General features: G+C 41.7%; 3 protein-coding genes across 3 annotated transcripts in view; 1 reads left to right on the forward strand and 2 right to left on the reverse strand.

Moving 5' to 3' along the window:
- The window catches only part of rab30 (RAB30, member RAS oncogene family), a 17,894-nt gene extending 5,305 nt beyond the window's left edge, over positions 1-12,589 (reverse strand). Inside the window, exons 1-2 of the mRNA XM_080732414.1 lie at positions 12,372-12,589; positions 4,061-4,159 (exon numbers count right to left, since the gene is read on the reverse strand). Coding sequence (XP_080588540.1) covers positions 4,061-4,153 — 93 coding nt within the window. The 5' untranslated portion in view covers positions 4,154-4,159; positions 12,372-12,589. The remainder of the gene's footprint in view (positions 1-4,060; positions 4,160-12,371) is intronic.
- Positions 12,590-14,045: 1,456 nt separating this feature from the next.
- ndufc2 (NADH:ubiquinone oxidoreductase subunit C2) lies at positions 14,046-17,505 on the forward strand. Its single transcript, XM_080732363.1, has 3 exons — positions 14,046-14,260; positions 15,865-16,013; positions 17,353-17,505. Exons 1-3 carry the CDS (start codon positions 14,122-14,124, stop codon positions 17,395-17,397), a joined length of 333 nt encoding a protein of 110 aa, XP_080588489.1. The 5' UTR covers positions 14,046-14,121; the 3' UTR covers positions 17,398-17,505.
- Positions 17,506-21,722: 4,217 nt separating this feature from the next.
- On the reverse strand, positions 21,723-22,418 carry thrsp (thyroid hormone responsive). Its single transcript, XM_080730973.1, has one exon. The coding sequence runs from the start codon at positions 22,309-22,311 to the stop codon at positions 21,877-21,879; it is 435 nt and encodes a 144-aa protein (XP_080587099.1). The 5' UTR covers positions 22,312-22,418; the 3' UTR covers positions 21,723-21,876.
- Positions 22,419-22,500: the final 82 nt, after the last annotated feature.

The raw sequence follows: 22,500 nt of genomic DNA on the forward strand, positions 1-22,500 counted from the left end.
TCTGACCCTGACCCGGTACCTCACTCTGGCCCTGACCGGTACCTCACTGTGGCCCTGACCCGGTACCTCACCTTGGCCCTGACCTGTACCTCACTCTGGTCCAACGTCTGGACAAATCGAAGTGGTGCGCTCTCCTCTGCTTCCTGGACTCTTTGAATCAATTAAGTGTGTGTTATCGATGTTGCATCAACACCCAGTGTCGATACAATCACGAACTGTACGTTGAACATTGTGGATATTCGTCGTACAGTTAAATGATCCCAATAGGTATTCATTTGCTGCATGTTTAGCAGCTCCATTCTTCATCAACAAAGTTGGCAGGGTGTGTAGCAACCAATAATGTAATAACGGCTCATATGTAATAAGAGCTCATAATGTAATAAGAATTGTAACCAGTAAGACTCCCTAATCGGGAGATAAGCGACCGTCAGGTCGCAGCGTGATTTTAGGGCAAAATGTGTTGGAGCAGTGTCCAAAAAATGTGTTTGAAAAAATATATGGGACAGATCCATGTTGATGACATGAGTGTAGACATACTGTGTACCGATTTGCGTGATTTTAGGGCAAAATCTGTCGGAGCAGTGTCCAAAGATGTGTTTGAAAAGGTCGGCTTGATGGTGGCGCTATATGGGACAGATCAATGTTGATGGCATGAGTGTAGACATACTGTCTACCGATTTGCGTGATTTTAGGGCAAAATCTGTAGGAGCAGTGTCCAAAAATGTGTTTGAAAAAATGGGCCTGATGGTGGCGCTATATGGGACAGATCCATGTTGATGACATGAGTGTAGACATACTGTGTACCGATTTGCATGGTTTTAGGGCAAAATCTGTAGGAGCAGTGTCCAAAAATGTGTTTGAAAAAATGTGCCTGATGGTGGCGCTATATGGGACAGATTCATGTTGATGACATGAGTGTAGACATACTGTGTACCGATTTGCGTGATTTTAGGGCAAAATCTGTAGGAGCAGTGTCCAAAAATGTGTTTGAAAGAATGGGCCTGATGGTGGCGCTATATGGGACCGATTCATGTTGACGTCTCTCTTGGCGCCGCCGAGGCGGGTGCGTGGGTACCGGCCCCGGCTCTCCCGGTCGCTCCTAGCCCGAGTTACGGCATTTTATGTGCGCTGCAGTGGCGGGGGTCCTCCACTAGGGGTGCGACCACTTTTGCATCCATTTTGGAGCACCAGGAGTCGGTGGTCCCTGGGAATTCCCCGTGAATAGCCCCGTCGGGGTGGTCATTGGTCATTTTAGCACTTTTTGGCGGCGGCGACAGGGGGTCCCTGGGGGTCCCTGGAGCTCCGGGGGTCCCGGGAGGGGTGGAAGTTGTGGATTGGCAGGCAAGGAGTGTGTGTGCAAAGTTTGGCATGGATTGGGGCAACGGTGGCAGAGATATGAGTTGGGGAAAAGTGTGACGTGACGGACAGACTGACAGACTGACAGACTGACGGACAGACTGACAGACTGACAGACAGCCTGTCGAGGTTTTGGTAGTAACTGCGACCTGACGGTCGCAATAAAAACTCATAATGTAATAATCAGCTCATAATGTAATAAAAAACAAGCGCATAATGTAATAATTAAAATGTAATAAAAGCTCATAATGTAATAATCAGTTCATAATGTAATAAAACATACATTATTACATTATGAAGTTTTATTACATTATGAGCCTCCTATGTGGAGGTTCTTAATGTAACACATTATTACATTATTACATTATTGAAAAATCTGTTATTACGTTATGCGCTCGTTTTTTTATTACATTATGAGCTGATTATTACATTATGAGTTTTTATTACATTTTTTTTATTACATTATGAGCCCTTATTACATTATGAGCCGTTATTACATTATGAGTTGCTACAGGGCTTCCTCGCAGTTAACTGAATGACTCAGATCTCATTCACGGGCAGAAGGTCTCAGCTCCGGTCACAGGGACCTCAAAATACACATGGTTTTCATTCTCACTCAGTGGTGTAAAGTAAGTACAAATCTGAGGAATTTGTACTTTACTTGAGTATTTCCAATTGTCAATACTTTTACTTTGACTCCACTGCATGTCAGAGACGAATATCAGTACTTGTACTCCATTAGAATGATTTAAAAACTTGAGTTACTTGTGGCTTTGTAGATATTCGTTTATAATTACATAATCTACATTGCAGATTATTTCTACGTTGCGGTATTGATACTAAGTAAAACATTTGAGTACTTCTTCCACCGCTGGAAGACAGATGGTTTTCATTCTACAGCCATAAACTAATTTAAACCTGGCTTTATAGTTGAACCCTGGAAGGTTAGAACAGTGGTTCTCAAAGTGGATTCCAGGGACTCTGTGGGTTCCCTTAGAAGGGTAACCCATACACGTCTGTAACTCTGACAGTGTACAAATGGAACTAAATGAACCCTAACAGGTTAATTTGGTTCCATTTGTACACTGTCAGAGTTAAGGGGAGACCTTGAAATTTGAAAGTTTGAGAAACACTGGGTTAGAACATAAGAAAAAGTCACTACTAGACCAGACCCTGGCAACATTTCCTTACCCACCCCAAAACACTTTGTATAATAATGACAAAATGTGAACATAGTGTTGCGGTGTGAACCTGTAGATCTCAATTGTTATTGTTTTACATTTGGAAAACAATTGTAGATTTGCAATCTTGGCAAATGTGTACAGTATGGGTTTAATGTGGTTTACGTTCATGTACAATTCACCAGTGAACCACCTTCATAGGCTGTTAATAAATACTTGTCTGCACTGTTTAACAAAGAGAGACGGTCCTACCTATACTCATTCTATTCCCTTTAATAAAAAACAAAACAAAAAACAATATTGTTCTGCCCACGAATCTCCTTTCACCTAAGATGAGTCAATAAAAATATAATTAAATGTTTGCACCATCTGTGCAGCCTCATTTATTAACTGTGTCCATGGACATGACGATACATGCAGCCAAACAATTATGGTTTCCTTATGAAGAAAAGATTCGCAATGTAACATTTTCTAACAATGTTATCCCCCTGTGAATCCTTGATTGAGAGACACATGGGTTCACAGCTGTGAGCTGTTGGCCTAACGACTGGGCTGGGCTTCATATAGGACTACCGTGGTTGTTGCTTCTGTCCGGTTCTTAAACGTTTACGCAGTTTCCTACAGTATGTGTGCCTCGATTCTCATGTGTTCTATTCCATTAAAGTCTTGTCGCTTAGTGTACTTCTGTTTCAGTCTCCAGAGCAGCGGCGTGACAGTAAGAATAATAAGGACCCAGCGCAGGGTGGACCGGGGATGGGGAGGCTAGCTCTGGACCAAAGCTAGGGGAGACCAGTTCCAGTTGGGCCTTTTTGAGTCACACTTCGAAGCGTTCAAGGCGAAGCTTTTCGAGTCCCTGTCAGTCATCTCATTCCTCATGGTGGACCAGTGGACTTGTGGCCGCGTTCGGAGATTGCGGGCAGCCCAGCGGACCCCGTCTGTCGACGTGGCGGTGCAGACCGACCCGTGGGTGGAGAGGGAGGCTAGAGGTGGCTAGAGGACGCCGTCCTCCCCAAGAGAGAGTGCAGCCCTCGCCCGTGGAGAGATGACGCATGTCACATGAGCCGAGGGTTATATTGCAGTCTCCCTGGCCATTGTCTTCATTGTTGCCCTGAGAGGTCTTTCCCTGTATTCTGCTCACACGGTTCACAGCTGTGAGCTATTGGCCTGATTGACTGCCTTGGCTTTAAATAAATAGAACTATCGTTGGCTCGGTACCTGTTCTTGTGTTTCTTCCTATGTGTGATTTGATTCCCTCTGTGTTTGATTCCCTGTGAAAGTCTGGTCGCCCTGCGTGGTGTAACCTCTGTTTTATTATTTTAAGTAAAGAGTTTCTGCTATGGTTTCCGTCTCTGTTTCTGGGTCCACACTACATTCCCGGGTCAGTGGCGTGACAGGGGAATGTAGATTTGATAGTTATTTAAATTATTTTAAGTCAATCTATCCAGACCTGGAAATGGCTCAAATCTAATTCCACACATTTCCATACTTGTGTAGGAACCCTGTTGTCATACATACATACATACCTGAGTAAACCGCCTAACGAGACAGGTCTTCCCAACACCAGCATTTCCTATCAGGACGATCTTGAACAGGTAGTCATAATCCTCCATGCTCATGCTAAACTGTTGATGGGGAAACAAAGGGAGAAGCAGGGGGTCAGATTTAACTTGCTAACAATTGGTGCATTTGTTTGAGTGGTGGAAGAAGTACTCATATTATTATTATTATTATTATTTTACTAAAAAGTAAAGTAAAAGTAAAGCCATGAGGCCCATAGGGCAGAAGCCGATCTCCTCTTTCTGTAGCGTGAGGCAGCTTGATGTACAAGTAAACCCCCTGGACATGACGTTAGTATCCAACCCTGATGCTGAGTGCCAAGCAGGGAGGCACTGGGTCCCATTTTTCAGAATCTTTGGTATGATCCGGCCAGAGATCGGAGATGGTTAAATTATCAAAGGAACTTGCAACTAAAGTTTTTAAATAATTGCTTGTAGATCGACTATTTTCCCTACTTTTGTGTGCAACACTCTTGCACTCTTGCAAGTAGGGCATTCATTTACAAAACAAAACAAAGCAAACCTTAAAATAGTTAAAGGCCTCTGCTCGACGGCAACAATATTTAAAGTCCATATCTTGACATTTCCAGTACCAAGCTTCAGCCATCATTTGATGGTTCCAAAGACTACAAAAATGAATGTTACTTTACATATCAGGACTTTAAGCATGTCCCGAATACCCGCAAGCTGCCCGGCAATGCCTTAAGATAATGCTGATCAGATGCCAACAGGCTGTCATTAATAGCCTTCACAAATAGGAAACAAAAGACAGCAAGGGTGAAGAGTGGGTGAAAAGTGGCACCAGTCCTTAGCTCTTGGATGCAGAGAGACTGTGTGGGTTTTAGACAGTCAAGCGTTTGATTGTTCCAGAATGATTTATGTTTGAATTAATCTAATCAAGTGAACAGGAGGCCCGATCTACAGGGGCTCTAAATAGCAAACAAAAAACGATGGCTTTCAACTGGTTTCACGCGTCTCAAATGTTGTATCGACCACAAAGTCGGGAGCCATTATTAAATAAACTAAATATGATTAGAGGTTCTTTGAACATCTCTCATGGCCCACTGGTTAAGAAACACAGACCGGGGGCCTAAAAGTAATCTCCTCCCCCAATGGATGCATGGAGCAGGGGCGTCACACCAAATTCTGGGCTCTAGGCACAAGGATTCACTGCGGGCCCCCCATGAATGTTCTTCATAGGGGGAGGGGGTTTAACCCATTTAGACTAGTTATGCATTATTAAGCATTATTTTGTGCTTTAACTATTGAAAAATAGCAGATATACAAGCTCACAGCGTGGCACTATTTTTCAATAGCTTAAAGGAGGACTTCACCACTTTTCAACCTATCTTCATATAATTGGTCCTCACTAATGTTCATGATAAAATAGCTTTTTCTTTTTTTTTCTTTTTTCTCAGAGGAGGGCTGTAGGCAGGTCAGAAACCCATCGTCTTGTGACATCATCGATTTAGAAAATGCAGCCTTTCTATTCCTGAAAAGTTGCAATGTTAATGTGGAAGCCATTGTTCTTGCGATAATAAAAATCTAAATATTTTTCTCAAAAATATTGATTAATTTCTTTTCTTTCTTTCTTTTTTAAATGATGATGTCACAAGACTATGGATTTCTGAACTTCCCACAGCTCTCCTAAGAGACTTGGACCGAGTAGGAAAAAAATGTGCTATTTTATTATGAACATTAGTGAGGACCTATTACCGTATATGAAGATGGGTTGAAAAGTGGCAAAGTCCTCCTTTAAAGATGGGGAGACATGATTTCCCCCCTCTAAAACATGATTATCAGCTATTATGATTATACTAGGAGGAAGATGTTTTCCCAAAAAGTGTACAAAATTTCCTTTTTATGTGGCCACCCCCCCCCCCCCCCCCCCCCCCACCCCCACAGTTCATTAAGTATGCCTGGTTGTCATGGTGGGTGGTGACCCAGCTGAAGTTAGCCACACCCACAGTGTTGGGTGAATGGTAATTCATGATTCTATGATGTAATTGTATCTGTGTTTTTGGACCGGCACTTTTGACCCACAAGGTGGCAGCCTCCAGGAAGAAATCCAAAATACAAAGTGAATACATAATTGCTCATAATAACCACACCAGGGGGTCTAATGGAGTACTGTCAACCTCCTAGACACATGAAAAACTGAAAAAGTACAAAACTATGGCACCACCTCTTTAAGTATAAAATAATTAAGGCCCCTCCACCTTGGGCCCTAGTAACTCAGTCCCACTTTTCCCCTCCTTGTGACACCCCTGCATGGAGGGACAAGCATTTATCAGAACCATATGCCTGAATACCTCAAATATATGAAAAGAGGGACAGTGGAGCACTCATTAAAGCTGCACATTCATTGCAGGTGTTCACCCCTGCAGCTTTTAATGAGCGCTCCAGCAGTAAGGGTTCACCCCTGCAATAAAAATGCACGCTTAACCACTTTAACCCTTGCGTCCCGTTGCTGGGCATGTCATAAAAGGTGAACGTTGGGCATAAACTGTTCAAAATAGGGAAGCCAATCAATGGATAAAAACATTCCTCACACACATGTAAATATAGTATGTTCTGTCACTTTTGGTTCCTATTTGTCAAAATTGCAAACCGATTTCGGAGAGAAGAATGAGAACTCTCTAAAAGTGTCATCTTTAATCCTCATCATCCATGACTCATCCAGAGTCAAGAGAGGCCACAGAGCATCTCTGAATCCTGACACGCTAATCAGAGTATCTTTTACCATCTCCATTTCCTGCAGGAAATGATATTGTCAATCCAAAACAAAAACAAACAAGGCACAATAACAACTCCTTCTCCCAAGCAGTAGTTGTCAACGACAGAAACCCCATCAGACAGCAATTCCCTCAAGGTCCCCGGGGATTCCTTGCCGTGTTGATTTTGTCGACTAAAACTATGACGAAAAATGATCGTCGACTAACTTTTTTTCTGATGTTCTGATGTTTATGATGACTAAAACTAAGACTAAACATATTCAACAAATAAAAAACTACACTAAAATGCTAGGGAGGTACTAGTGGAGAAGAGGTCCAGTAGAACTAAAAGACAAGTCATTTCATGTTTGGTAGCGCTCGGGTGTCACACTCTGAAAATAGACGATCTACAAGCTCACAACGCATTGTGCTGCGACACGTTGTGAGCTATTTTCAGCATGCAACCAAGTGTAAAATCTGCCAATTTATGACACCATCAAGGCTCGCCAAAATAAAGATTTGCCTGCAAAATCAACTGAAGATTTAGTCGACTGAAATCTTATGATAGTTAGTCGGCTAAAACTAGACTAAAATGTCAGATGACTAAAATACGACTAAAAATAAATAGAATTTTATTCAAAAGACTTTGACTAAACTAAATCAAAGTTTGCTGTCAAAACCAACACTGGTTCGCTGGACCCCATGTTGAGAGCTATATATCATGGTACTTTATATATAGATTATACATAAATTATGTATAGTAGGCCTATATGTCTAAATTAAATTGTGTATGTCTAAATCATGTTCACAGCTTTGTTTTATTTGCGTTTTATTTGTGTTCAACACAGTGTAATATACCCTGCCAATTTTGGAAGCCTATCTCAGCCACACCAACTCAAAACGGCCAAAGACGGATTCTGTTCGGCGGTTCCCGACATTCGGTCGTGTTGGAAGTCACCATTATTACAGAAATATATACTGCATGCTATGCTGAACGTAATCCACTTAGTGTCATCTTTTCAAAATGCATATTTACCGTACAGTTTGTGTTTGTATGCTTATTTCGCAATACCTATTGCGCAATCCTCTGTAGAGTGAGTTTGTCATCATGGTCACAAGAGTATCGGGTTTCAAGAGGGAAGGGGGGGTTAGAGAGAGAGAGAGAGGAGAGAGAGAAGAGAGAGAGAGAGAAAGAGAGAGAGAGAGAGAGAGAGAGAGAGAGAGAGAGGTACAGTAAGATACAGTAGATTACAGTACAGTAAGATACAGTACAGCAAGGTACAGCATAGTACAGTACAATACGGTACAGCAAGGTACAGTAGAGTACAGCAAAGTACAGTACAATACGGTACAGCAAGGTACAGTAGAGTACAGCAAAGTACAGTACAATACGGTACAGTCAGGTACAGTAGAGTAAGATACAGTAGATTACAGTACAGTAAGATACAGTACAGCAAGGTACAGCATAGTACAGTACAATACGGTACAGCAAGGTACAGTAGAGTACAGCAAAGTACAGTACAATACGGTACAGCAAGGTACAGTAGAGTACAGCAAAGTACAGTACAATACGGTACAGTCAGGTACAGTAGAGTAAAGCAAAGTACAGTAAGGTAAGGTAAAGTAGAGTACAGTACAATACGGTACAGTAAGATACAGTAGATTACAGTACAGTAAGATACAGTACAGCAAGGTACAGCATAGTACAGTACAATACGGTACAGCAAGGTACAGTAGAGTACAGCAAAGTACAGTACAATACGGTACAGCAAGGTACAGTAGAGTACAGCAAAGTACAGTACAATACGGTACAGTCAGGTACAGTAGAGTAAAGCAAAGTACAGTAAGGTAAAGTAGAGTACAGTGCAATACGGTACAGTACAGTACAGTACAGTACAGTACAGTACAGTACAGCAAAGTACAGTACAGTACAATACGGTACAGTCAGGTACAGTAGAGTAAAGCAAAGTACAGTAAGGTAAAGTAGAGTACAGTGCAATACGGTACAGTACAGTACAGTACAGTACAGCAAAGTACAGTACAGTACAATACGGTACAGTCAGGTACAGTAGTGTACAGCAAAGTACAGTAAGGTAAAGTAGAGTACAGTAGAGTACAGCAAAGTACAGTAAGGTAAAGTAGAGTACAGTAGAGTACAGCAAAGTACAGTAAGGTAAAGTAGAGCACAGTAGAGTACAGGACAGTAAGGTAAAGTAGAGTACAGTAGAGTACATTAAAGTACAGTACAGTAAGGTAAAGTAGAGTACAGTAGAGTACATTAAAGTACAGTAAGGTAAAGTAAGGTACAGTAGAGTACATTAAAGTACAGGACAGTAAGGTAAAGTAGAGTACAGTAGAGTACATTAAAGTACATTAATGTACAAAGTACAATACAGTAAGGTACAGTAGAGTACAGTACAGTAAGGTACAGTAGAGTACATTAAAGTACAGTACAGTAAGGTACAGTAGAGTACATTAAAGTACAGTACAGTAAGGTACAGTAGAGTACATTAAAGTACAGTACAGTAAGGTACAGTAGAGTACAGTAGAGTACAGTAAAGTACAGTACAGTAGAGTACAGTAAAGTACAGTACAGTAAGTGGATGGATGGATGGATGGATGTGGATGGATGCATGGATGGATGGATGGATGGATGGATGGATGGATGTGGATGGATGGATCGATGGATGGATGGATGGATCGATGCATGGATGTGGATGGATGGATGGATGGATGGATGCATGGATGGATGGATGGATGGATGCGAATGGATGGATGTGGATGGATGGATGTGGATGGGTGGATGGATGTGGATGGATGGATGGATGGATGTGGATGGATGTGGATGGATGGATGTGGATGGATGGATGGATGGACAGACAGACAGATGGATGGATGGATGTGGATGGATGGATGGATGTGGATGGATGGATGCATGGATGGATGTGGATGGATGTGGATGGATGGATGGATGTGGATGGGTGGATGTGGATGGATGGATGCATGGATGGATGGATGTGGATGGATGGATGGATGGATGTGGTTGGATGCATGGATGGATGGATGGATGGATGTGGATGGATGGATGGATGGATGTGGATGGATGGATGGATGGATGTGGATGGATGGATGTGTGGATGGATGGATGGATGGATGGATGGATGGATGGATGTGGATTGATGGATGTGGATGGATGGATGGATGTGTGGATGGATGGATGGATGTGGATGGATGGATGTGGATGGATGGATGGATGGATGTGGGTGGATCACTGCTGCAACGTAGCTGTGAGCGCCTGCAAAGCAGGCGCGATCTCTAGATGTGAGCGGCCCGAAGGGCCGCGAACCTCTAGTATAAGCAACCACACTCCTATCTGCAGATGTGAATGTAAAGTGTCCTATTACATGTTTTGTTTTACATTAATTTCTTACTTACTCCATTTATTTTTCACTCCAAATGTTTTACCATCATGTTGTTGCTGTTTGACAGATATGATCTAAAAGTGTTATGAGTAAGACCCCAGGACATGGGCTATACATTGTATTATATAGCCTTGTACTGTATGCAAATTGCTTTGATCATTTAAGTGAACCTGGTAAAAGAAATATATTAGCTATTCATGAGCACATGTATATTATAATTACAGAAATGCTACAGTACCTGACAGCATTTCAAAGTTCAAACTATATGAAAAAGGGACTTTAATTACTTGCGCAAGCAGAGCGCAAGTAATGCGATCGGCTGGGTATATGTCTTGTCCTCTCTTGTTTAAGACCGTAGCCCAATCAGGGACCAGCATCTCTGGCATCGTCATCATTAACAGGCAATGAGGGACCAGTACAGTCCTGGTGATGCCAGTGGTGATGTCATTGGCATCGCCAGTGGTGATGCCTGTGTTGAGCGCACCTCATGACGCGCTCTGCTTGCGCACAAGTAGGCCATATTGTGCGTATGGCCTACTTGTGCGCGAGGAGCAAGCTGGCACCTCGACAGTGCATTTCTAATTTCACCTGCACTCGTGATATATTGAATATTTCAATATTTGTATGACTTCTTTCTTAGTTTCATTAATGTCCTACTGTGTATCCTAAATAGATAAGTGTGTAAGATGTAGCCCATGCATTCTACATTCCTGACCTACACAAATTATCAAATAAAACCTTGTAATTTTAGACATTTTAGAGGTGCTAAACAATAATGGTTTAAAGCAGGGGTAGGCAACCTTATAGGCACGGGTAATCACTGGCACACTGGCAGTGATAAAATCTAATATTGTTTTAAACGTGGTCAATTAAACGAAGTCACCTAATTTGCAGCAAACGACATCCTGCAACATAATTCTACATTCATTACAATTCTGAAGTTTGACAGGGGAGGGAGTCGGGGAGATATAGGTCCGTTATTTCTCTGAGTCTAATGATCGTTATAACAATGTCCCGACAATCAAAATATGTCAGAATTATTCGATGGGGTTTCCTTATAAACTTATGTTGACATGGCACGCTGACAGACTATCTAGAAAAATAAAAACATGGCACTTCATTTCAAAAAAGGTTGCTGACCCCTGGTGTAAAGTTTTCCTAAACAGGCAAGTTGAGGCAACTATAGCTACAAGACAGGGACAGGGTGAAATACTTTCCTGGGAACCATGGTAATGTTCAGTATTTGGGGAGGTCACATCCACCAGCCTTATAGTGGACTTCTAATGGTTCCAATAAATCAAACTCTTTTTCTCTAATAAAGCTGGTCCTTTAATAGACTGTTACATCTCCCCTGCAAACCGATGATATACTGAAATATTGGGAATAGCTATAGGCAGACTAATTCATGCATGTGATCTGATGCATTGTCATATCACTGCATGGGCTGGCCAAAACAGAGTAGGCCAAAGACAGCCCAGAGAGAGTAGGCTAATGCATTTTGGAAAAATCTGATGAAATCCATTTTCCGCAAGGCAAGGGACATTAGCTACCCTGAATTAAACCCCCATGCAGTAGTCAAAGCAAAGTAGGCTATGCTCTTTCTGCAGAGTGTCACATCACATTCATGCATCCTACACACAGTGGGTGGTTTTCGACTGTTGTTGTGCAAATGAAATGATACACACTCGATCCTTGCAACAGCATTTATAATACAGCGATCACAACTATTATATTAGGCTATTGATCATGATTACCGGGGAGGGCCCGTTTCATTAGAAGCTTTTTGTGCAGCGTTTATAAACTGATAATAAATATGCATATTCGCACGACGGGGCTGAATAGCGTCGCCGATTTGAACGGACGATGGATCTTGTACTGTAGATCTGTTCTTTTCGGCAAGCGACAAAAACACGTTACTACTACGGAATAGCCCAAAAATTCGGCTGTATAGGCACTGTGTTGCATTTCCAACATGGGAGGATCGAGGGAATAGAAACGACGCTAGCAGCAACTAGCAGAGAAAAGCTACCACCAGTCAGTCAGTCAGTCAGTGTGCCATTTTGGCCACAACACAAGAGATGCACGTATAAAATAATACGAAGCGATCACACTTTAATTAAAGAATGATGATATTCAACTTACCAAGACATGGGGATGGTGTGATCCCCTCCAACGACACAACACACTACTGGTTGGGATGCATAGGTATCATCAAAGTGCTCATTTAATGTTGTGCACAGCTATAGGCTGTTGCTGGCCAGGACATTATATCCTCTCTCTATATATATCTATATAAATCTATATCCTCTATATCTATCTATCTATCCTCACCCAGCAGCAGCAGCAGCAGCAGCAGAAGATCTGCCTCTGAGAGGACTGCGCTCAGCGCTTCAATGATGTCATCATTAGCCTATACCAACCACACTACTACTACCTCATTGGTTCTCAAAGTGGGGTCCGGGGACCCACAGGGGGTCCTTGAGGGAGTTCCAGGGGGTCCCCAGTTAAATGATAGGAACCAAATGGACCCTTATGGGTATGTAATTCTGACTCTTATGGGTGTGTAGGCCTACCAAATGGACCTGGTTCCATTTGTACACTCTCAGAGTTAAATTAACATTGATTTTTTTATATAAGCTATAAAAATGGGGGTCTCAGAGATTGAGATGGGGGTCCGTAGCCTAAAATTTAAATGGTTGAAAATCATTGGTAGAGCTGTAAAAATATTCTCTATTGGGTCCCTATATGTTTTCAAATGGGGGTCCGCGGGCTAATAGGCTACGTGTCAATTTGGGGGTCCTCGACATGACAAAGTTTGAGAACCACTGTACTTACCTGATAGCTGATAATCACTACTGGGAACTGTGGAAAGTCTGCATTCATCATCTATTTACTGTTCAGTGCTCAGATCCGCTGTAGAGCCCGCCCACTGTATCCGGTCACGTGTAGAGATTACATAGATGAACGTACCACTTGCACTTTCCGTTTCCGCTCTGGACCGGATCTGCCACCTGCAAAGTGAATCGAAACCTTCTGATTGAAACCAGCTGGGCAAACAAAATCATGTTTACAACGCGTTGAACTTGAATATATGTTAATATTTACGTTTAAACTTTTGCATTTTTTATTTATGTAATGTTTTTTTTATTCGTTAAAAATACAACCCCCCCTCTCCTAAAATTAATAATGATGATATGACATTCTTTTTTTTTCTTCTTTTTTTAAAAATAAATCTTTATTCAAACGTCATAACATACAACACAATACAATACAATACAATACAATACAATACAAACAGTACAGTACAACACAAACACAAATGACAAGTTATCAATACATCAATACAAAAAAAATATCATAGCCAGGGGGAATTACTAATCGAAAATATTAAAATGTGAACACAATTTTTTTTTTTTTTTTTTCAGCTTTCTTATTTTTATTTATTTAATTTATTTATTTATTTATTTATTTAGTTAGTAGTTTATTTTTGAGTCACGAATTGTTTTACTGTACTGCTTGGTTGGTTTCATTATTTTACAAATACCTCATGTCTATTCCTGTTACCATTACTATCAAAGCCAAACAGCACATTCTGCCAATAAAGTTTAAAGTCAGGGTCAATATTGGGCTATCAACAATACAAGGAGTTACGTCTATGATATGACACTCTTATACCTCCCCAAGCATAACCTCGCCCACCAGGCTTTCTGAGGGACCCAAGCAGGAAAATCACGATGCTGAGAGCGGAACTAACGAAGGGCCGGGCACCAGGGAATGTGTTTCAGTCCGGGTGTTATTCCAGGCTGCACTCCGTGCCCTTGGTGACTTCCTAGGTAAATAGAGGTGAGCACAACTTGACGCAGGGCTGAATAAAGCACGGTTCTGAGCGGCCATGGTTCTGGTACCAGACGAGGGGAAGGCTCTCCCTCCCCCGGGCATCATCAACAGGACCTCCGTGTGGCTGGGGGTGGTGGGCTGGGCCACGGCTGTGCTGCAGAACGCCGTCAACCAGAGACCACCGCTCAAGTCAGGTTAGCATGATGTGTTAGCATGATCCCCGGCGTCTACTCATACATACACAGAAGAACAGGGGTGTGAACACCGAACAGGGATGTGTGTGTGTGTGTGTGTGTGTGTGTGTGTGTGTGTGTGTGTGTGTGTGTGTGTGTGTGTGTGTGTGTGTGTGTGTGTGTGTGTGTGTGTGTGTGTGTGTGTGTGTGTGTGTGTGTGTGTGTACATTTGTGACCCACTGAGGACCAGATGTCCTCACAAGTATAGTAGAATTGGAAAAAATAGACAATGTGAGGACCAACAGTAGGTCCTAATAAGGATTAGGGTTATATTTAGGGTTAGGTTTAGGGATAGAGGTTAGGCCACAGGACTTGCATAAAAATTAATGGAAGTCTATGTAATGTCCTAAGTATGTCACAAAAACGATTGTGTGTGTGTGTGTGTGTGTGTGTGTGTGTGTGTGTGTGTGTGTGTGTGTGTGTGTGTGTGTGTGTGTGTGTGTGTGTGTGTGTGTGTGTCCTGCCTTAATGTGCGTTATGATGTGTACATTATATGGTTGTTTGACTGTTTGTGTCTGTGTGCCTCCTGCATTATGTGCCATTTTGAAAAGGGTGCTATGCAGAACCATTGAGTGATTTTTCCATATTACTGAGAGTAAATAATATTTATCATTAAGTCCTGTTGCAACAATGCTGCTGATAGTATCAGCAGCATTGTTGCAACAGGACTTAATGATGCCCTCAGGGGCCCTAAATGACCATAACGGCTCTGTAACTCTGAGAGTGTTTAAATGGAACCAAATGGACCCGTTTGGTTCAATTTGTATGCTCTCAAGAGTTAAGGGGGCCCTTGCAAATTAATAAAACCTTTGATAACCACTAGTTCTATAGTCAGACTCTTAATATGCCATATAGTGGCATACATATTCTGAGGCAAACCTGAGGACTTGACATTCAGTAACCTCGCCCACCAGGCTTTCTGAGAGAAAGCCTGGTGTTTGTTCACAACAGCCCGTTTGGTTTCCGCCCAACGCGGAAACCACTAGAAGAAGCGGCGTCGCTTTGATTTGGTTCCCTCCGTTTGTTTCCCCAATCCCTTTTAAAATGCTCGAGTAGCCTAGTGTAGTCTTTCCAGTCGCTACGAGTTGGACTAAAAAAAAGATGCATATACCAAACAAATTTTCAAAAGCAAAACTACTCCGCATCAAGGATTTTATTAGGTAGGCCCTAAAAGTATGTCCTTGAGTGCAGGGGAATTATTTTGGGTTAAAACTGTTTCCGGTGGATAGTTCCGGCCAAATTGTAGTCCTTTGAGTACTACAACATGACGTTTTGAGGTTTCCGCTCCAGACCGGTTACAAGCCCGAAAAGTGAAGTGATCCCAGACTAGACATTCAGTAATTGGGTCTTTCGATAAAAATATGAACATTATAATAATGGTGCTTAAATGTAATATTTGCCATGGACAAGACCAAGTCTTTACCATGGACACATTTGTTAAACTGACATATTGATGACCCCTGGATGGATGCTGCGTAGTAGTGTTAGAATTTTGACCCACTGAGGCTTTAGTTTAAATATACTACATTCCATTATCATCTGACAATCTGACTCTGTTTTTGCAGGTGCACACCGACAATTCCTGATGGCAACAGTTGGATGGTTCATTGGCTACCACCTTACAAAATATGAAAATTACACCTATGCCAGGCTTGACCGGGACATGATCGAGTATATGAAACTTCACCCAGAGGAATTTGCAATGAAAGGCAAGGTTTTTCTTTTTATACACCTTTTGTATAAAATGGCCAACCATTGACAGCAATTTCTGAAAAATACAAAAAACGATGTATCAAATTATAAAAAACAAGAAACCGTTGGCATTGTATGTGGGGTTTTCAGCCGCAATACGCAACCCCAACCCCTGGTTGGGCCTTTCGCTAGTATACACATTTCTATATCTACCTAGTTAAAAAAAGAATAATCCAATTACAATAAGCACATGCATGAAGCTCTAATATGAAGTACAAAAGCAATAACATTCCCAAATTACAGCCATGAAAGCAATGACTTTAACATTTTCGAAAGTGCATAACATATAAGTGTTCCCAGCTTTGGTTTTTATGTCAACCAGTATTTAACCTTTTCATTAACACACTTGTTGCCAGGTATATAATTAATTAATTCAGTAGCCAGTGCCTGGGTTTTTCAGTGTTTATACCTTATTTCAGAGGCTTCTTGTACGCACCACCGCTCCAAATGTTATCCAATTACTTCCCTTTTTTTTTTTTTTACAACTGCTGCCATCCGTGCTTTTGTGGTCTGTAGAGAAGGGCTTTTTTTTTTAAAACAAGAACGCGATCTGGAGATGAATTATGAAATCAATTTTCCTTCCCAGCAATCCATTGCAGTAAACGGAGGTTTTAATTTCCGGATGACTACATCTCCAGAAGGAATTATGGGAATTTGAGATTTTGCATCAGTGCAAACAAACCGCACGCTACAATTTACAATAGGAAACGCCAGGAAAAGACAGTTGGATTTGAAGTTATTTTTTTATTATTATATTAATTTTTTAATTCTTTATTTTCTTCAGTTGGTAGGGCATTGATTCCACAAGATTTCCCTTTTTACTGAAAAAGATGATTGACCAAAGGTCAGGGCTGCATGGTGCATGCGTCTCTGCAAGTCCATACATGATGCTGCACGTTGTCCATACAAATAGTTAAAAGCACAAAGCACTTGTTTATAGTGGCAACTGGCCAGCCCAGAACACAGCTGAGAGACCTTTTGTAGCAATCAGATGTCCCTGTTAAACTCAGACAAGCCATGGATGCACTGGACTTCTCCTTTGTACCTTTTGCAGCAATAATAGCCAGTCTGCTGTAATATTTAGATAAAAGTTACAGCTGACCCGGCACCTGGCTAATTCGCTGCCAAGAACATTGTGTCATTATTTGGCTCTGCTAACAGTCCAACATTTAATGCCACGCGGTGGACATGGAGCAATCAAAAATTATATTGTGTCAGACACAGACATACTGTAGACATACTGTATTTGTTGTGGATTGTGTAATAAAATTTTGTTCTCTCTGTTTTCATCTCCAGAGAAGAAGACATTTGCAGAGATCGTGGAGCCTTTCCATCCCATACGCTAAGCGTTGGCGTCATAACAGAGAGGACCATCTGTCTGCTGTGTCACTGCGGCGAACGCTTTGTAACGTGTTGTGAGAAACTGTCATGTACTGTACATAATAAATACTTTTGCCCAAAGTCTTATTGTGCTGATAATGTAGATCTCATCATTCTCAACTGTGTATTTATTAGTGGTAGCAAAGTTATGCTAGGTCAGTGAAATACGGGGTTCCTTTGTAAGTATGGAATTTGATTTGAGTAATATCCATGTCTGGATAAGCATGGAAAAAAGTAAACATATTGGGAAAATATTTGTTCTTCTCTGAGATCGAGTGTCTGCTATTTTCAAATGTTCTTTCTACATTTTATTCATTGGAAAACTTGTGAAATGGGACATTTTGCATAATGAGTACTTTGGTATTTTAAGTATTAAAGTAAATTTTGATACGAATACCTTTGTACTTTAACTCAAGTACATTTTAATTCCGAACTTCTACTTGTAGCAGTGTATTTCTACATTGCAATACTCAAAGAATTTTTGTACTTTTCCCAACGGCTCCCTACTGCGAACCGGATCCCATTGTTCATTTCAAAAAGCCGTTCAAAAGACAAGATTCTTTCTTGAACGTCCCACCTCTAATACGTAACTGAAGTTCTGAACACACAACTACACAGAGCTGCTTCTACACCTTGTACATCACAGCATTTAGCAATGTTTTAATTGCATATGCAGTATAGGCTACAGTACATTGCATCACAAAGAAGCAAAACTGTTCAGCTTTCCTGAACATTCTTCTGCACAAGGAAACCATATTGTCTGTCGAGTGGAAACCTCGTATGTGTAAACTGTTACTTTTCAGGATTCAAATTCAAAAGTAGCAGATCGACCAGCTCAAAACGTGAAGCTTCACGCCGTGTTTTTAGTTTGTAGTGCTGCTACCTTTGATACTTTTGTGTAACGCTGTCGTATAGTCAAGTAGGCCAGGGTAACAATTTACAAAAAAATACATTAAAATATGGAGATCGAGAGGTTTCCACCGACAGCAACGATATGCAGTATATAGTACATGGCATCACAAAGAAGCAATAATTCAGATGTGTCTTTTATATTACAGAAGAAACTGAACTCTCTCTCTCTCTCTCTCTCTCTCTCTCTCTCTCTCTCTCTCTCTCTCTCTCTCTCTCTCTCTCTCTCTCTCTCTTTAGGCCTATGAACATACAGATCCATCAAAAAGTATTGTAATATTGTGTAAGATATTGCGTTCATTATCTTTGTGAACAACATACATATCACCATGATCCTTTTTTTGTCTTTTTTACTTTTATGAGATATTACAAAACACACATGAGACTGAACGTAAAACCAAGAAAAACAGCAACCACAACAACGAAAAGGTTAAACTGAAAACAAAACAGAAAATGCAGATGAATAAATAACCAAAAGTACAGTGGGGAGACCATTTTACCTCAAAGTATAATGAGGTGCTCGCCAGAGATAAGAGTATCTTTATGATCAGTCTGGGTCGAGGGCTGTGACTGTAAGGGTGTTTATGAATGTGATAAGTGTTTGCCATCTATCATAAAAATGGCAATGAGCCTCTTTTAGAGATTACTTCACAATTTACAATATAGGTATTTAGCAGATGATCTTAATCCAGAGTGATTTACAGTATGCAAGATAAACACAAGATAATAAATGCATAGAAAGGTACAGTAAATCTAGCTCTGGGCCATAGCGTTAGAAGGAGCAACTCCCTCTTCTAACGCTATTGACCACAGCTAAGATAAACCAAGAATCTATCATCAGACGACAAAAATAACATAAGTCCATGATCCAGGATGTGGTGAAGGGTGAGCTTGGGCTTTTCCAGTGTCAGGAGAATACATTTACAGGCTATGAGGCGAAAGCTACAACATCTAATTCCTATTTGGAGAAACTAGCAGGTGTGTGGGGCATCCCAAAGATGGCTACCAAGGGACAGGGGTCTAAGTATTGAAAAAGCAAGACCAGAACTCAGCCAGCTTGGGTCACCTGTCACAGGTGTCACTCATCCCTGACTAGCATCGACTGTTTGGACACTTTTTGTTTGGCACCAATTGCATCGATAAGTTGTGCTTTAAGTATTGCTATTTGTGTGATGTGACACTTATGAGCGTTGACTGCTTTTGACACTTAATGTAGGTAGGCCTATGTCTTTTTTTGTGACTTGCTTTTTCACTGTACACAACAGTCCCTTTTCTTTGTAACCTTTGTGCTGCCTCTGGGCGACTGATTTCCCCCACTGGGATAATAAAGGTATCTATCGATCTATCATCCCTGGAAAAAGGCTGCTAATAGTCTGGCTTTTGTAGAATGAACCCTGTGTTACTAATAATAGCCTAAATTGAACTGTATAGCGAGCTTGGGACCGACCGCCTCTTCCCACTGTTCATCTGCCAAGTCAAATTCAAGCTCTGTTCCCACACAGACCTCTGACCCCTGCAAGAGAGAACACCTACAGAGATGATATAAGGTCACATAGGATGGAGATCCTGCCTCGTGCTGAGTGGTGCAGAGTAAAGTGCAAGCTAGTGGCTTAAAATAAGTCCAAATCACATTGTATGTGTCAGGGACATGCTGGGCCCTTGATTCAGCCCGGGAAAAAGAGTTTGAGAGGCCCTCATTGCGTGCTATAGAGAGAGATCTCTCTCTATAGCACTGCTGCTACTCAAAGATTTGCCATTTCAGATCATGACAAGTGACAAGCCAGTGGGCCAATTACATGAGTTATATTTTGTCGTTGTCGGGTGGAAATCTTGTATGTCCAAAACCGTTTGTTTTGTATTTATCATTTAAAAAATGATTTAAACTAGTGAAAACAGCCGATCTACAAGCACACAACGCCTCGCGGTGCGAGGCGTTGTGTGCTTGTAGATCTGCTGTTTTCACTACTTTTGTGCAACAGCCTTGTATGATGAAGCAGGGCTTTGCTTTGCGAAAAAAATGTACAAATTTGAAACTTGGAGATACAAGGTTTCTGCCCGACAGTGACGATTTACTTTGTTGGCCACCCAGCCCCCAAAATGGGACGAAGGCCGACATTTTATTTTTATTTTCTTCCTAATGGCTGGCCTGGACCGGCCGGGAATGAACTGGCCGTTCGGGAGTTGTCCCGCTTTTCCCAATGGCCAGCACGTCCCTGGTATGTGTATTCAGTATAGTGCAAGTCGATAAAGCCCCAGTGACAAGCTTAGGTTTTGTTCAACAGTTTCTAGATATCACATTATTAAACAGAAATAAGAGTTGTGCAAATCCTGTCTGTCTGCCTGCCTGTCTTTCTGTCTGTATTATGTATTTTTGATACAGCATCTTGTGGTGTAGGAACCATTATGAGTATTATAAGCATAACAAAAATCTATCAGCTACACATTTTATTGTTGTAAACTGAATGCTAAAGGTGCTGCAGGTGATATTCTCTCCAGCTCTCCTGGCTGTGGCCCAACTGAAAATCCATATATTTTCAGGTGGGTCACCAATTTCTACAAGATGGGAGAGAGTACCCATTTATGAGCTTCAATTTGTGTCCCAGTTCCAGTTTTGTGTGCTCGTTTATCTTATCACTGCCAATTTCACGTTTATCTTGTATCTTCATGAGTTATCTCACCTGATTTGATCAAATTGGTATCCTGACTTATTGTATTTACTAAAGAGCTGAAGAGACAGTGATACCTCTGTTAGTTAATACACTCTGTAGCAATGATTAATATCAGAATATTTAACGGTTTAACACTTACAGCACCTCTAACATTGCACGTCATGAGTGATTAGAAATGGGTTTCTCCCACAAACCCAGGACCAGTTCTCCTACCAAACGAGCACAGTTCTCTCAAGTGTCAAATGTACCGTACATGAAATACCCTTTGTTACTGTAGGGGTTGAGTTATTTACAGTAAATTGACAAGACAAAAACTCTTAACATTGTACTCTGTTAGTATTGAACTTGCCTGGGTTTGGGGTAAATAAAGATTCAGGATTGATGGTTGTTTGAGCAACATCTACTGTCTTCTTGCAGATATTTGGCAACGTAATAAAATTGCCTACATGGTCAGAAGAATGTTTACCTTTGGATTTGACAACAATTATAAACATCTCGCTATTTGTACTCAGGTGTCAAATATGCTCTGAAAATGTACTGACAAATCTGGGATATTGAATCTGGTAAGTGTGCAATAGAATATGTAGGCCTACAGTATAAGGAACCCTGGAAATGAAATGAACAGCTTTCCTGCATGAATATGAATATCTGCCTCATCATAATAATGTACTCAAATTGCTCAGTTCATAATCATTGCAATCAACAACTGGAAGTGGTATCAATTAGGCACTGCACTTTTATTCAACAAAGAGAGAATATTTTCACTGAAAATATATTATTTTGTAACATCAAACTTGGGTTTTCCTTAATATCAATGTCCACGCACGCGCACACACAGCAACATCTGAGATAAAGCAACTGTCCGTCCTACTGAGATCCTCCGATAATGTCCATGTACTTGTTGGTGAGGCCGTGGGTCTTCTTGGTGAGGCCGTTCATCACAGAGAACAGGCCCCTCAGGTGGAACTGGAAGAGGGCCTCGGGGTCCGTCTCCCTCATCAGCGGCTCCAGGCTCTTGTTCAGGTCGCTGGTGATCTTGCTGCGGTGGCCCTCCTGGGCCACCATGCCACACTCCATGGTGGTCCTGATGGCCTTCAGCATCAGGTAGCTGTCGTACAGGTCCTTGGAGGAGGACTCGTCGGCCGCCTGGCTGTCCCATGACGCGTTGTCGTCGGTCACGTCACGCAGCAGGCTCGGGAGGAGGACGGTCTGCTCCATGTCGTGGACAGCATCGTTGTACCTGCTCAGTGCCAGGAAGAGGCTGAGGCTGCTTCTGCTGAAGTCGGTGTTGGCGGACTGCATGGTTCCTGGTTTGGACTTGGCTCGGCTGGCTGAGATGATGTATGGTGTGTGGTGGCGTGCGTGGTGGGAGCTGGAATGCCGTGTGCAGTGCAAAGACTCAGGGCGAGGAACCGTGAATTTATACCGTGGGCCGGGGAGATAGCCTGATCATTTTCTCTTGCGTAACCGCCTGTGGCCTGATCTGTTTAG

Source organism: Nannobrachium achirus, assembly GCF_963921795.1.
Source record: "Nannobrachium achirus genome assembly, chromosome: 8".
In the NCBI taxonomy this organism is placed as follows: Eukaryota; Metazoa; Chordata; class Actinopteri; order Myctophiformes; family Myctophidae; genus Nannobrachium; species Nannobrachium achirus.